This window comes from Dendronephthya gigantea, unplaced genomic scaffold, assembly GCF_004324835.1.
Source record: "Dendronephthya gigantea isolate DGI-Jeju-01 unplaced genomic scaffold, DenGig_1.0 000108F, whole genome shotgun sequence".
NCBI classification, from domain to species: Eukaryota; Metazoa; Cnidaria; class Anthozoa; order Malacalcyonacea; family Nephtheidae; genus Dendronephthya; species Dendronephthya gigantea.
Genome location: NW_021163118.1, coordinates 396,194 through 412,175, shown reverse-complemented (window position 1 = coordinate 412,175; position 15,982 = coordinate 396,194). Strand labels below are relative to the sequence as shown.

The following is a 15,982-nucleotide window of genomic DNA, read 5'->3' as shown; positions in this document are numbered from 1 at the left end:
ATATTACAGTATGTAATTTATTTTAAGTCATGCAACCTCGTACCCAGGGTCTGGGTACAAGGTTGTAAGTCATGTACATTTAATGATAATTTCAGTATGCTTTGAAAACCAAAACCATCAGCGTTTCAGCAAACAATCTTTTCAATTTGGTAGTTTTTGGGCGTTTTAAAATTGTCTACTTTATTGTATACATCCTGCAGTATGGAACTATGCATGGATATATTATATGTGTGTGGTAGAAGTGACTCATTGTCATATAAACTCTACTCATAAATTATTACTAAAGCTCACACCAGTCTATCAGTCCATCATATTACCATACTAAAGCTCACACCAATTTAAATCTAACAATGTAATGTGAACTCACATGCAAATTACACAGCTCTGTTTCACTTCGGACTCGAATCAAGCTATTATCATACTGTAAATTTTTCAATATCTTTCGGATGGTTTTTCGAGGCGGCAAAGAAGAATATTTTATTAATAATATTTTTAATATATTCAGCATCTAAAAACTTAACAGTGGGGCTGTATAAAAAAATAGACAAGTTTTAAATGCTAAAAAACTAAATTGATCTAACAGACAGAAAATTTACCATTCGAAAAACGAAAGCCTAATTTTGGATTGCATGTCTGTGTGCGAAAGCCTAATTTTGAATTGTGTAAACGCGAACCTCACTATAGAAACTTTCACGACATAATTTCCATACTACATGGATATGTGAAATCTTTCAGGTGATAAAATGTACAAAATGCTTGTCAGCGTCTTGAACCTAAGACGCGTTTGACCTAAATATAGTATGAGTGTGTTGTGAGATCAAAATCCTGACCAAACGGCAAAATAATCCATTTTTTCTTCGGTGGATTTTACTCGCATGAACTGATAATCCTATACACTTTTTCGCGGATCGCCGACCAATCACATTGCCAGTTTTAGGTTTTATGCTACAGTTAGGATAAAGTAGGCTTCTTCTCAGCGTTATATTCACTGGGTGTGAGTGAGCGAGCGGAGTGACCTCAGGCCAGGACTACACTGTCACAGTTTCTGTGATCACAGGCAAATTCAAAGTTTTAAATATCATGTAGTGAATATTAGGATGAGATAACTTCGTATTAGACAGTTCCCTCCGATATTTTCGACTAATCTTTTAAAACTTATAGGATTAATTTGTTGTTTGAAAATTCCAACTGTGATCACAGAAAATTTGATTAGTGTAAACCAGGCTTAACAATTCGTGCGGAAATCTTGTGATACGTATTTTCCACCATTACTCCAACTGTCCCACCATTGCTACCTTCAGTAGAGGAATGTCTGCGTTCAAGTGTTTGTCTTCTGGGATTTTGACGTGATTTCTCCGATACAAGCAATTCACAAACAAGCTACTCTATCTCTTCACATCTTTAAGATTCCTTTAATACAGGAATAGTAACCGTCAGCGTCTGTTAAGAAATAAATGCATAGTGTATAAATGTATATAACATCCATTTACTTATATTTATATCATAAAAAAAACACATTAAAACAAATTTGAGAAACCAAATACAGGACCTTTTTAAGAAATCGTAAGTTCAAAATAGCGGAGTCAGAAAAAGCTATCATTAATCACTAAATATTCCTTGATCTTATATAAGAAAGCATTTGATCTTAGCTTGAAATATATGGCATTAAAAACCAGGCTTTCAGAAATTTCAAATCATATTTAGATAACAGAATGCAAACTTGTGTATTGCAAGATATAAAGTCAGAGACAAAAAAATGTGGTGATCCACAAAAATCAAATCTAGGACCACTATTGTTTTCCCTCTATTTTAAGTGATCATTTTAACCGTCTTACACTGTGAACACTAATGCATGCGTTGTCGCATCTAGAGGGCAAATTTAACGTAGGTATAGTATAAATAGTACAAAATACAAATTTTGGTTAAATTAGAGAAATATCAACTAATGTAGCAAAGAAACTTTGCTTGTTAGATTGTCGACCATATGGAGCATTTTTTTTTAAAGCGTTAGAAGGCAATTCTGGCTACTTTTTCGCTTATTCAAAAACTATGGGAATGAAAGTGTACAATAAGAAAAAAAGTGACGAGCTTACTTTAGTTTTTCTGTTAAATTGAGCTCCACCAGATTCGTAATCAACAAGATGATCAAAAGTCAGGTCCAAATGATATTTCTTACCAGGAACATCAAGAATAAGACGATCATCCCCAACGTCTAATACTGTGCCGTTCATAGATTTCTATAGAAGATAAGTATGAATTAACACACGGCTATCTTAACCTTGAACAAAGAAATACGATTCGCTACGAAAAGGGCGAAGTGGTAGACAGATTTTAGAAATATTGCAGGAAAATGATTTACAAAAAGGCTTCTTAAATACAGCAGATTTCTCGCGACAGGAATGCCAGTGATTAGTCCAGAAAGTTCGGACACAATTAACATTCTACATTAAATTCTACATTAAAAAAATCTGTATTTTTCTTGCATTTCCAAGCCAACTTTTTAGCCGTTTATCACGCGTCGAAATGGTAAATATGCAATAACAATTACCCAAAGAACTTCGATATGCCTTCATTAACAAGAGACAAATATTTTCCGTGTTTCTATTGTTACGAGACGGTCCTTTTAATTACTAATGGTTCCGCTTTTGGTTCAATTCGCTCGCAACAAAGTTTGTGAAACCGATTATACTTTTCAATTATTTATTCTTTGGTACTAAACTTACATACTTAAACAATTAACGTCTTTATAACTTTAGATGTATAGCTAATACTATTATATAATACTTTTATACGGTTTGCTAGGGGAAGATACTATAAAACTATGACATATTTTCCCCACGCAATACAGCTGGAATAAGCAAGTATATAGCAGCGTGATGAAGCGAGTAAACAACAACAGATCGGTTAGTCCCAAACCAAGCTACGTTTTTGGTTTGCGGAACAAGGTTCTGCGCAACTATTTCCTTACTCATGCATGTAAGGTTAACTAATGTTACTCTATATTTTTACATGATTATTGATTATTATTATATAATATGCAGTGTTTTATTGACGAATCCGCCACTTTGAAAAGCGATAATAACACATGTGCGATTATTCATGATAGTAACATACGTGCGATTATCGTGTTTGATCCACCGATCCGGAATCAGGAGGGGGAATAAAAAACTTTTCAAAAAAACAGTTTTTCTCCCAACACTCGAAATAAATTCCATATTTCAGCGCATACATGCATGTGTTATTCTAAGCGTTCCTCTGTCCGTATACAGTTCATGGTCTTGAAAGAAAGTCGGCTATGACGTTGTCGCTCCCTTTGATATGTCTAATGTTCATATTGTATTTCGACAAGATGAGACTCCAACGGAGCAAACGTTGATTCTTTTTCTTTAGTCTATGGATGGAAAACACTAGTGGATTATCATCGGTGAACACTTCAAGTGGAACGAGGGTCGATAAAACATATACGTCGAAATATATCCAAGGAAAATAGTCCAAGGATGAGGGCAACGCCCTCGCCATCTTCCTGTAGTAATACGGTGCCTGCCGCGCTGTCACTTGCGTCAAAGGCGAGTTTAAATGGTCAAATAAAATATGGAGCTGCCAAAACAGGGGAACACAGCTTTCGGTTGCTCGAATGCAAACTTGGCAACGTGTGGTCCAAACAAACTTTACATCGATTCGGAGCAGTGCCGTTAGGGGTTCGGTAATGGCCATGTCGAGGAAGCGCATAACTTGTTTCTTGGTACTAGGCGGTGAGAAGTGTTACATGATACTCAATAATCATGTAAAAATATATAGTAACCTTATTTAACCTTACATGAATGAGAAAGGAAATAGTCGCAGAGAACCTCGTTCCGCAAACCAACAACAAATCGGTTAACCCCAAACCAAGCTATGTCCGTTACGCTGTGGTTTGCGGAACGAGATTCTCCGCAAGAAATAATTCGAGTTCTCCCAAACTTCTACAAGTGTTTCTATTTAACAATTAGACAACGAGTCCGAGTAGTCCGAATAATTGATACACCGAAAAATAATTCAATTTTATACGGTCGCACGAGCGAAATTTTCCAAAGCGTGCACCATCACGAATAGACAATGGTTGAGTAGCCAATCAGAATGTAGGATTTGTAATAGACAATAGTCGGGTGTATACTAAAACTGTATAGAAATACAGGGAAACGTTTTCTATTCTTATATATATACATATATATATTCTATTCTTATATATATTCTTATATATATTATTTAGTTTTCTTTTATAATGTAAGGCAATAAAAAGATTTTATACAAATATTATATTTCGCTTCAATTACAAATTCTCATTACATAACTTTGCTTGTCAAGTTCGGCGGAAAAACTCCCGTTTTTCTATACAGTTACACAGAAACACGCTTCCCAAACCAATCAGCACGCGTTTACTATAAAATAATGTTATATTTTAAACGTAATTATGTACGGTTGACAGATATGTACGTACCACCCCAGGTAAAGAAACTTCTAGGATCAAATACTCGGGTGAACTTGTAGGAGGTTCCTGTAATATCCTGTAAGAAGGTTCGCATGCAGCGTCACTTTCTATTTTAGCCGATGGCGGCGCTAAAGGTCTAGACGATACTAAAAAATAGATTAAAGGTTTGCATACTGTACTGTACAATAGGTTTTGGTCATGTTTAGGGTTAGAATGGGATTCATATTGTGTCACTTTTGGATTTCATGTATCAAACACTCATTCTCCTTTTACTTTTTAGGATATCTTCAGTGCCTTTAAAATAGAAGCTATGATACCATAATTACTGCCAAAACGTCACTGTTTTCAACTAAAGATCACAGGATTAAGAGTATATGTTCTGGTTTATGTCCCAAACATCGTTCTGCAACATTTATTTTTACGAAATAAATATGAAAATAAGACGATAAACTTATAAGACAAGAACGAGGATGCTAAAATCCAAACCCCGTTCTCATGACATGTGTATGTATTTCTACATCTACAGCTCAAATATAAAAATATTTTTCATGCCTGCATCCGAAAATGTTTTAGGATCTTTCCACATATCGTGAGAATAAAACTCGAAATATTTTTTTTCCTTTCAGATGAAGTTATGACGTCAGTACTGATAAGCTACTGAGGTACGTTTTGAGGGTTTTGGTCACAGTAAGAACTCAAAAAACCTCCGTTGGATTTCGAAATTAGATGTTTGCAAAGAAATGCATGAAATATGTCACATATCAACCATATACATGTAGGTCAGTAAAACTGAAAATTTCACCGCTAATCCTAGCTAGACAGCCTGCATACGTACCTTCATTTAATCCGAGATCGCCTAGCTGATCCATTTCCTGAATGACAGGCTTGCTTCTATTTCGTATTCTATGCTTGTTAATATCACCAATACATTTCTTATTTTTTAGCATTACCCAATCACGTGACAATGTTGTATTGTATTTACTTTCTATTCCTTCATATACAACAGTCATAAAAAATCCCATAAAAAAGTTGTTGGTTCTTAACTTTGAGAGAAAGGCGTCGTTAATGACAACATCATAAACGGTACAGCCTAGAAAAATGATGAACAACAATTAAAGGCAGAAGACAATAGGTACTGTGGAAATTGGCCAGTAGATTAAAGAAAAAAAGTTTAGGCTACATTGATAGCATGGATCCACATTTTTGTGACATGGGCTAATCCTACAATAAGGTTTATCATAATTCATTGTTAGAATTTGCACAGAGACAGCACAAAACTTTATTCTGTGTCAAATATGATCCAAGCGTAAGGTAATACCACGACAAGTAAGGCAATTTTTGATAGGGCAAAGGCTATTTGTGATAAGATCAAGGCTTTTAGTCAAGCTTATATCTATAAGGCTGACAGATTATTGCATTTTTACTTCAGAGAGTCCAAAATCTAAATGTTTCTTGGAGTGAGCTTCCATAAATATAGTGTACAAATAAGGTCAAGTTGGTTCAATGGCCAACATGTACAGTACTTTCAAGGATTTAAGCCAGATAGGTTGGAAAAAATAATTTGATGGGCAAACCACAGCTGGTCGTGACTAATATCACTATAAAATAGATTTATTACCTTATCACTATAAGATATATTTATTAACTATTTAAGGAACAATTATAGAATACCTGGGCAACACAATTACCTTGATGCCTGCAATGTTACTAAGATGCATGAATTGGACTTTATATAATAGAGTACATCAATAGTATATAGTGCTTTCAAAATGCAAATCAAATTTACATGTTAAGTTGATAAATAGGCCAAGAAAATTATCAATCAAATTTCCCAGCAAGGAAAAAAGCTAGCAAATTGGTTGACAAGGATTTTCGGCCAGTTGTTGTCTGTTGACCAGCCTTTATTTTGAGCCCCTATGAGGACAGTCATAATCCATGCAAATACAGTAAGTTGTGGAAACATTGATACCCTGTTTTCACTGTTTGGTAAGTTTCTATTTGGTTCTTAATTAAATTTCTCATTCTATTGTTAGGTGTCACAATGGTTAGGTATAGGGTTAGCCATGAAGTATATATGTAGTTTAAAGATGGAAAGGCGATGTGACATTGCCTTAGGTACCACATCCACACATAACAAACTGCTGACAGCATTTAAATATGCTGTTAATCTTTGAACGAGTTATTTTATGTCAGGTACAAGTAAATTAATTAGCTTGTAGGTACACTGCATAATTTAGAATTTAATACTGCAAAGCTCTCGGTCTGTTAACCCAGGCATTCATCAGTGCAATAGGGCAGATGGCCCTGGTTAACAGACCGAAAGCTTTGTAGTAGTAAATACCTATGTGGCGTACCTGTAAGCTATCTACTTATATTTGATGTCACCATTGCAAACTTATAAGAATATTATTATTTTATATCATTTGAAAAGTATAAATAGTCAGTACGAGAGTTGTGTACCTTTTCCACTTTTATCCGTCTCTGCATGTGGGTCGCCAAGTGCCAGAGGAATCTTAAACTGAGTTGCATCCGGATCCTCAAGTAATTTCTGAAGTTCTGTCTCAGTGATATCCTTTGGAGAAGGTAGTTCCTCGCTCGATAAAATGTTCATAAAAATTTTCTCATTCTTCTCGTTTTTCGTTTTAATAACAAACCCAGCCTTTGGAAGAATGAATTTGCCATTGTCGTTCGTCGTTGGCGCTGTATTGTGACCGTCTTTTTCGAGCGAAAGCAACAAATTCTTGTAGAACTCTTCGTTTTCAATATACTCAGTATCGACCTCCATATTTGAGAATGAAATCTTAAAATGAAACATGCAATCTTATTGGCCAGAGTTTTCATCTCGACCAATAATATTAGCCGTTAGAAAATCTTTGTTGCGGAGGAATGGTTCAAACCATTCTCTGTTTCGGACTTTCGGCCAAAGGTTTGGGCTAAATTTTGACAAATATCGAATAATGTATTTTCCAATCGTGAATGCGTTGTATAACATGTCCATTAAAATGAGAAATTGATTATTTTTTAACATCAAATTTGCTTTTTTCACCACGTTTTACGATAGAATTCGCACATATTTGATCACTTGTTACATGAAGTATAGCGGACGACTGCAGGATTTGTTTATCAACACAACAGCAGAAACAAATTATGGACACAGAAAGAAATAAAATGCAACTTTCAGATGAAAAATATTTAGGTGAGCCATGCCAAGAGATGTTTCCTCTAAGATCTTATCTACGCAATGTTTATAACTTTTGTTGTAAATTATATTTTCCTACATTTATTCTCTATTACTCAAGTCTCTATAAACAGTGTCTATATAGACAGACTAGTGAGACTATCATATGCCAGTAGATTAGGCTGGTGTTAGGGATATGACAATACATCATAGCATGTTATCAGTGAGATAAACAAGAACTTGCTAATGTCTATTAATTATTTTACTTTTGTAGCCAAGCACAATGTCTTGATATATATCCAGGTTTGTAAATTGTAAAATTTTATCAGCTAGTCAACCTGTAAGAGCAGTTTTTACCATTATGACAATTATATCAAAACACTGTCTCAAACCGGTCTGGAAGCTTGCTGCAATTCTGATTCTAATAATACTGTAGCATTTTTTAAGCATATGCACATGCCTAACATAGACAAAAACATTTTTGGATTTTCTCGTAAATATATTAATTATCTGTGATTATGTCTTTGCACAGGCTAATATACCTAGAATTGTTACATATTTATTTGCTTTGTACTAGGATGCTGTCAGTCAGTTGTTACAACACAAAGAAGATAATCCTCACATTGTGCCAGCGAAATTCCTTAACGACTAGTAATTATAAAGAATGTTATTTTCATATTTAAAAAATTAGACCTAGTCTATCCCATTAAGATCTAGCTATTGATTATGAAAAAACCTTCAAATTGTTAGACCAATTGGGAGTTTTATACTTCAATTGGATTATATGTCTACATGTCAGAGACACATCCAGCCAATCACAAACTGATCGAATCTCAGTGCATATGAAAGTTCACACAATCACAGATTTATTCATTTCAGTAGTCGCTGGCCACAACTGTTGCCACATCATGAGCTGATTTTTCATGATATAGTAAAAAAAGAGGCCCAGTACTCCATATAAATTTTCAAGTTCAACCAGTACTCTTCCACAATGTTCCTGTCTTAAGGATACTTTATGGGTGATTGTGTGACAATTAGGAACAATTTTGGCTGTTTGAAATGAAGGCCCTATGCAATAATTTAAAGTAGAGAGAATAGGAGCTCGTACACATCAGAGCATTCGTAACTTATCACTCGTTTACATCTTTTAAAAGAAGAAAATCGCAGCAAAACTTACAAGTGTACTTTTTACTTGCAATTGCATTTGCAATTTTTGCTTATTACAGCAGTAATTTCTTCTTTTGATAGATGTTAACGAGTGAATTACATAGTTACTGATGTTCAAATAAGAGCTCTTATACACCAGAGAATCCTTAACTAATTACTCGTTCACATCTATCAAAAGAAGATAGTGTAAATGGGCCTTTAGGATTTCTATGCCCAGTGCACTGAGTATACAGTAAATTGAAGCCTTAATACGAATAACTCCAGAGGAATTATTACAAATTATTTTAGGTTAACCGTTAAATTTGATTATTTGAATCAAGTTCAAGTTAACGCAAGGTCAAGAAACTTAAATGAGACATGTGCTGCAAACTTTTCCTTTACATTTTTTCTAGTTTCAAGTGCGTGGTTCAAGGAAATCACACGTTATACCGCGAGTACAGTTTTATTCACGCGACGCCTCATAACCGCAGTTCATTTATCGCCATCTTTTGGAAATGCTTCAAACACATCGGACAAAGTGGAGGTAATATCAATTTAGATATTTTTTATTTGTAATAAACATGTGCAAAAAACAGCACATGTCAATAATAGGATACTGTAGATTTCTCCAGCTGATTTCTCCAGCCTTCCAGGTGTATGATCACTGGAGCCCAGTTCTGAAATTGAAAACCGCAAAGAAATTGCAAAATTTATATATTCCCGTGAATCATAAAGAAATTGTGTTTAAAACAGTACTCCCCCCTATTCAAATAATATATTGCTTTTTGCTATTTGTTTTATTCCGTACAGATCTGCTTAGTGTGAAGGAATACCATTCATTATTGTCACTCATATGTTCTGACTTTCCATACGAGATCGTTCAAAAATCCGCGAGGTATATAAAGGAAAAAATACACAGTGTATCTAGGGATGGTTTATGTTTGTCTGGGCATGTGTGCCCAGTTTCATAATTACAGTCAGTGACGCACGTTACTACATGACTTCAAATATACTCAAGCCTGCAGGCAATTGACCGTCGAATATATGAAACTGGACACACATACTTAGGACTACCTAGGATGTGAGTAACAGCTCAAATTTTGTATGAATGTAGAAATGATTTCCCAATTATAATTGTTTTGGTGTACTAGCTTCCAAGGGCGTCTGAAGTGGATTTAATGTGTAAGACTCTACACTCTAGGTAGACTCACAATATTGGCATCTAGTTCTATTAACAAGCACTCATCGCGTAATTTCGCATGACCAGCAAGCCCTGACCATGACGTACTGTATAATCTGACGTACAAGCCTCATTTCTGTTTTCAACTTCATAGGATTGTTTTAATGGAAGATGCAATGGACTGCCTCATGTCTTTCTCTGACTTTGTCACCGCTTTTCAAATGCAACTTTATTACGAAGGTAGGATGAAAAGGACTGGAACTAGTTGTCAAATAGAAATTCATTTCTCGATTAAAACAAACTAATATCTCTTGAAATATTACATTATTTCCGTTCGAAGTTTTTATCGCGAGATCACCTGGTTGTTTGCCTGAATCTTTTTTTAAATACCAGTCTAAATTTTCGATCAAATGAAATTTTCACCTAACTTTCTAAATTTTGACCAGTCAAGGAAATCTGCGTTACAGTCGAATTCTTACAATTGAAAGGAAAGTCAGGCAAAGAATTTCCTCCCATCAAAATATTTCGTCCAGTGAAAGACCGCCCTAACCTCACCGACCTGAGAAAGCGTGGATTTCTTTAGCTTCCCCATGCCAATTAATGAAACTGGTAGAAAACATTTGTATTTGAGTTCCAATAATCATAAAAAACTCTTCAAAACGTTTGCGTTGTTGTTACAATGATTGGAAAGCACTTGGCTACCGTATATGCTTCGATTTTTAATATATAACTTTTCCAGACTTTTCCTAAAAACTTTGAATTTACCTTTAATTAAGAAATCTCCTGCAATTTGCAAGTATTTGCAATGCACGCTTTATAATTGTCTTTCTGACATATACTCATGACTAGCTATAGCAAGTCACAACCTTCATTTAAAACACGCGTGTCATCGTGTATCGTTTCTTAGAGTTTTTGGCAAAATGCAGTGAAATTTACGAGGAAGTCGCAAGTGGTTCGCATAGATCTGGTCAAGTGGTCGTCGTTCCGACATCTGACTCTAAATCCAAACACCGTAAGAGTAACGAGAAAGTTTCGCAGTTGGAAGCAAGTCAGAGTTTGGACGGAGTCGATTCCATCTCGTTTTACGATGAGATTTTACACCATGTTGTACATCACAGCTCGACGGCAAACACAATAAGGTACAATTTTTCCTGATCGAATCGCTGGAGTCTTAGCTTTTTCTTATCTCCAGGTCATTGCTGCTGCCGCTTGGCTAAGGCCTGGGTTAAGCCCCGGTCAAACGAGAATGAGAGTTGCAACTTTCGCCATCGTTTGACCGCAAACACTCTCGTCAACTCTCATCGACTTTGAACTGGTTCAAATTTTTCAAAAGAGCCGATGAGAGTTCGGGCTGGTTTGGTCGGTGATGAGAGTCGCAAAACAGCTGGCGTTCTTTGAGCATGTCTACGATTGCTGGCTGTATCTACCTCTGCAAGTTTTAATGCCTCTGGATAACCAATAAATTGATAGACAATTCTCATGGCACGGTATTGTAGGGATTCGAGTTCCTCCGACAAATAATTATGGAGTTAATTATGATAAACTGGGCAAGCGTACTCTATAATGGGACGGATACATGTGGTGTAAACCAGTTCTTTGGTTGCAACGCCTGCTCTCTTCAACTATTTGAGAAAATAGAGTCTTATAGAGAACTTTCGTGATATCTCAGCTACATGGCAATTCCACCTCAAATCATTCGAAATGTTCAAACCAAGCAATATAACATTCGTCACCGTCTTAACGGCATTCTCGTTGATGACAATTGGGTTGAAGTCAGCGCTAATTTTAGCAAACGAGATTCTCATTACTTTACATTTACTTTGATTTAGGTTTAACTTATTCTCGCTCGATTTCATTACAATTTCATTGACCGACTCTTGAATCCTGCTCGCCTGACTCTTCGCAACGGACTCTGAAGTTGTCGTGTCATCCACGCATTTCCATAATTCGGAATTTGTGGCATCAATATCATCGATCATTACGAGATAAAATGCCATGGACCCAGCTGTTTGGTCCCTTGAGGGACTCCTGCTGGGATATCACCCCATTCGGATTTGCAATCCTGAGCAAGTTTAACTCTTAATTCGCTTACGATCTTTAAGAAAGTCTATTATCCAAAAGCTTTCTTGTAGTCAAATAATACAACTCTTACTGTTGCACCAGTTTCGTCGGTATGTTTCGTCCACAAATGCACCATACTCAACAGAGCTTGAGTTGTTGAAGATCTAGTGATGCATCCAAACTTGTGTTCCCTGATCTTTTTAACGACCGCCGGTTGCACATGCTCCTCGACCACAAACTCCTCTGCAACTCTAGCAAACACCGGTGTTGATGAAATAGGTGGAAGATCTTTGTTAACCTCTTGGACCGGTTTTTGCTTAGGAATAGGTACTATATCCGCTGTTTTCTATACTGGGGGCAAACGACACTCACTAAAAGAGCAATTGATGATGTCAGATATAGGATCCGTCAACAAATCTGCATTCTCTTTTATGAGCCAAGCCAGTATGCCATCGGGGCCGGTGGCTTTCCTTAGATTGAGAGAGGAGAGCTTAACCAAAACATTATCACGCGAGACCTGGTATGGTACAGCATATGTATCTTCTTTCAGGGGTTCGTACTCACTTGGCAAGGGATCAAAGGTGCTCATTAGTGATAAAAACTCCTGATTGATCGTGTTAGCTAAATCTACTCCATCGGCAGTCTCTTCAAGGTGATGAATGAGATTTAGAAGATCACTTTTACTAGATGATAATAAACCGCTAAGTTTCTTCACTTTACGCCACAATAATGATGGTTTACAGTCTTTCAGGTGAGCCACTTTGGCGTCATAGTATCTCGTTCTACAGATCTTGCGTTCACGATAACGCGATTCCTCACGAGACGAAACAATGGCAAATTTCCTTTGGCTGGAGCACGTTGGCAGCGTTTAATGACATCTCTCACTTTTGGACTTATATCCAAGGGGGTTCACCAGAGTATATGGTCTTAGCTAGATCGCAAAGGCATTACAAAGTCCAGTCCCACTTGAAAAATTGATTCAAGATTTGAAAATAACAAGTTGTCTGGTTCGATTTTAAACGGTTGCATTTAAATTGCAATTGTGTAAATATGGCGTGAAAATTAGTGAACAATTCCTAATATTCTCATATTTTCCCTTCTCCAGCATACCTCCTACCGAAGCGCTGAAACAAATACTTTCATCAGCTGATCGTGTAACATTCTATGGCTTCCTCATGGCATTGGCTAAAAATGATCTCGTTAATCAAACCATCGGTATGTCTCTTTTATATCATTGGCAAGTAGAGTTGTAAACATCAGGGGCTAGACCAGCGTGCTGATTTACCTAATTCTTTCAGGTGCAGTGTCGCAGAAAAATCGAATCGCGGACGACGATTCGTCAGATCGGTGTAAGTATGTCTGCTCGACTGCATGCCTGCACGCCTGCATGACTGAGCTGCATGGGACCACCGTTGCTCACGTCATATAGGTCCTTGCTCTCATGCATAAATTTGATATTGTCTGTCTGTCTGTCTGTCTGCCTGTCTGTCTGCCTGTCTGTCTGTCTGTCTGTCTGTCTGTCTGTCTGTCTGTCTGTCTGTCTGTCTGTCTGTCTGTCTGTCTGTCTGTCTGTCTGTCTGTCTGTCTGTCTGTCTGTCTGTCTGTCTGTCTGTCTGTCTGTCTGTCTGTCTGTCTGTCTGTCTGTCTGTCTGTCTGTCTGTCTGTCTGTCCGTTCGTCCGTCCATTTGTTTGTCCGTTCGTCCGTCCGTCCGTCCGTCTGTCTGTCTGTCTGTCGTGTGACAGATTTAAAAACTTTTTTGTTTCAATTTTTGCCGTTGATCATGCATGTATAGCGTTGAACTATAGCAGTTAATGTTTCAGGTTTTATTACTGTTCACTGGTCCGTCCTATCTCTCTTTACACCGTCTGTCTATCGGAAACCTTTTTAGACATTCTTAAATCCCCCACAACACGCATTTCGATCAAACCTGCCACATAAAACATTACTTGTCTCACTGAGCTATATAGTCATTTCTGAAGGAAATAATTCTTTATTTCAGTAACTTTGTCCGCCATCTCCTTGAAGAAATTGGCGGATTTAGGCCAGATTGACGCCACGTAGTCCTTATTTGCCATTTTAGTTACCACTGACCAGGCTCAAATCTCAGCCCGTTTCGAAAACATCTCCCTCCCGGATTTTTGGAAAATTTTTATGTAGTGCAAGATGTATACAAATCGTACATGTTGTTTTGTTTTTACCAATTTTTAAGGACAAATAAGTTTATAATATGGGAAAAAAGTCAAATACCTCACCGGTAATTGGCGTTTTTCATGCATGTTTCTTTTACAATGCGGATGAATTTCCAATTGATTAGTAAACTTATTGAAGAAACGTCAGGAATTTCTTATTTTTTTGTATCTCAAAAATTGTTTGGATCTTTTATAGAGGTAAATTGAACTTTTCTAAACTGTAATGTATTTATCGACATTTTTATGTGCAGAAAGCATTAAGGTTTCCTAAAAACTTCATGGGTATAAATAATTTAAAGAAACGCGTGAAGATATGGCCAATGATACATGCAGTGTAATACTTGTGATAGTGTTTATCATGACTTATTTCAGAAGCTATTGCTGCTATGGTAGCAACTGGTATAGCTTTTTTACTGCAGCTGCATGTTTATATTCATATATTCATTTTACGGATTTTCAATTTCTTTCAAATTGATAGTCTTTACCCCCTGCTGATGTCGGCAATATAAGAACATTCCCCACCCCTCCCCCCGCGAATTATCGATGCTGGCTCTACGCCACTGTTTAGAACGTCAGTTTTACTGGCTTTGAGCTTTGATAGTTTATATACTAAAATGCAGACTCATAGAAAAGACGAAAATATTTTGAAACGATTAGTCGCTTACCTGATTTCCCTTCCGATAAACATAAAACATTTACAACATCACAAGTAGAGCCGGAAATCACTTCCTCGCTTAATTTGTAAAAGGGGGAGCCCGGAAAAGAAGAAACAATTTTAACTTCTTATTTTAAAAACGAAAAATTATAGGCGGGAAATATTCAACGAAAACACAAAAGTATTTTTTGTCAAAAACCTGGAGGGAGACGGACTCAATTTTTGTTTTTGTATTGTGTTGTGTCAGTGGTAACTACCATGGCCATTTAGGACCATGTGGCGTCAGCAAAGCCTAAAATCCGCCGTGTTTTTGCTTTACTTAATGATGGCGAGCACTTGAAATAGTATAGCTCAGTGATTCAGCTGTAGTATGATAGTAGCTTAATCGAAATGCTTTACTTCTGTTTAGAATGAATTAACTACCATGGCTGGTAAAACTGTTGTTTGTCAATATTATTTAAAGCGAAATGTAAATAAGCAATCACAGCGTTATTTATGTAAATTATAAATGCGTGATTGAAGTATATATAGCTGAAAAATAGGTTTGTACATAACGGTGAAAATTGAATAACAAAGTTTCAACTTCAGTTAAGGTCCCGCGTTTAAACTGCGATTTTTGCTCGTCAAACTGAAACTTTTTTCAATTAACTGGCCTTTCCAACAAAGTTGCAGTGGTAATAGCGAGGTTGAAATGCTCTGTGATGATGCATGCATGATAATGCATGCAGTTAGTGTTTTGTTTACATAGTCGAAACGGAAACATTTTCGCGTTGTACCTATAAAATATAATGTATTTGTTAAAAATTAATTGGAATGCATAAATTAAAGCTCTTACCCGCACACTAACGTGCAGAAAAGTTGCCTCCGGCCTCGCAATTATTAAAAGAGTAAAATCATTTGTACCGTACGAACTTACAAAATTTGTATAATTCTCTCGTGCTCGATCCCATATTTTTATTATTGTTCTCCTTTATGGGACAATTGTGGAAATTTACTGACTGAAAAATTGCAAAAACTACAAAATAGGGCAGCAAGAATCATGACAGGGGCCATTTGGGCCATGGTATGTCGTGGAAGAATCCTAAATGATAGATATAAAATGAA

At 36.4% G+C, this 15,982-nt stretch overlaps 2 protein-coding genes across 2 annotated transcripts; one reads left to right on the top strand and one right to left on the bottom strand.

The window, feature by feature from the left end:
- Window positions 1-134: 134 nt before the first annotated feature.
- Window positions 135-7,253, bottom strand: LOC114534869 (PIH1 domain-containing protein 1-like). The gene is made up of 5 exons (XM_028556346.1): window positions 6,929-7,253; window positions 5,304-5,558; window positions 4,478-4,614; window positions 2,094-2,237; window positions 135-1,440 (listed from the first exon to the last, which is right to left on the bottom strand). Exons 1-5 carry the CDS (start codon window positions 7,251-7,253, stop codon window positions 1,402-1,404), a joined length of 900 nt encoding a protein of 299 aa, XP_028412147.1. The 3' UTR covers window positions 135-1,401.
- Window positions 7,254-7,538: 285 nt separating this feature from the next.
- LOC114534854 (UPF0705 protein C11orf49 homolog) lies at window positions 7,539-15,558 on the top strand. Its single transcript, XM_028556327.1, has 10 exons — window positions 7,539-7,664; window positions 7,921-7,949; window positions 8,224-8,297; window positions 9,206-9,336; window positions 9,603-9,687; window positions 10,127-10,212; window positions 10,880-11,111; window positions 13,139-13,248; window positions 13,332-13,382; window positions 15,288-15,558. Coding segments are annotated over exons 1-10 (849 nt in total). The 5' UTR covers window positions 7,539-7,615; the 3' UTR covers window positions 15,290-15,558.
- Window positions 15,559-15,982: the final 424 nt, after the last annotated feature.

Excerpts from the sequence above, each read along its gene's own strand:
- LOC114534869 (XM_028556346.1), bottom strand. The coding sequence starts at position 7,253 with ATGGAGGTCGATACTGAGTATATTGAAAACGAAGAGTTCTACAAGAAT. Across the intron at positions 5,559-6,928 it reads GACGGATAAAAGTGGAAAAG|GCTGTACCGTTTATGATGTT; the intron begins GTACACAACTCT and ends TCATTTTTCTAG. Across the intron at positions 1,441-2,093 it reads AATTTAACAGAAAAACTAAA|ACGCTGACGGTTACTATTCC; the intron begins GTAAGCTCGTCA and ends ATTTCTTAACAG.
- LOC114534854 (XM_028556327.1), top strand. The coding sequence starts at position 7,616 with ATGGACACAGAAAGAAATAAAATGCAACTTTCAGATGAAAAATATTTA. Across the intron at positions 7,950-8,223 it reads ATGTCTTGATATATATCCAG|GATGCTGTCAGTCAGTTGTT; the intron begins GTTTGTAAATTG and ends GCTTTGTACTAG. Across the intron at positions 13,249-13,331 it reads TCTCGTTAATCAAACCATCG|GTGCAGTGTCGCAGAAAAAT; the intron begins GTATGTCTCTTT and ends TAATTCTTTCAG.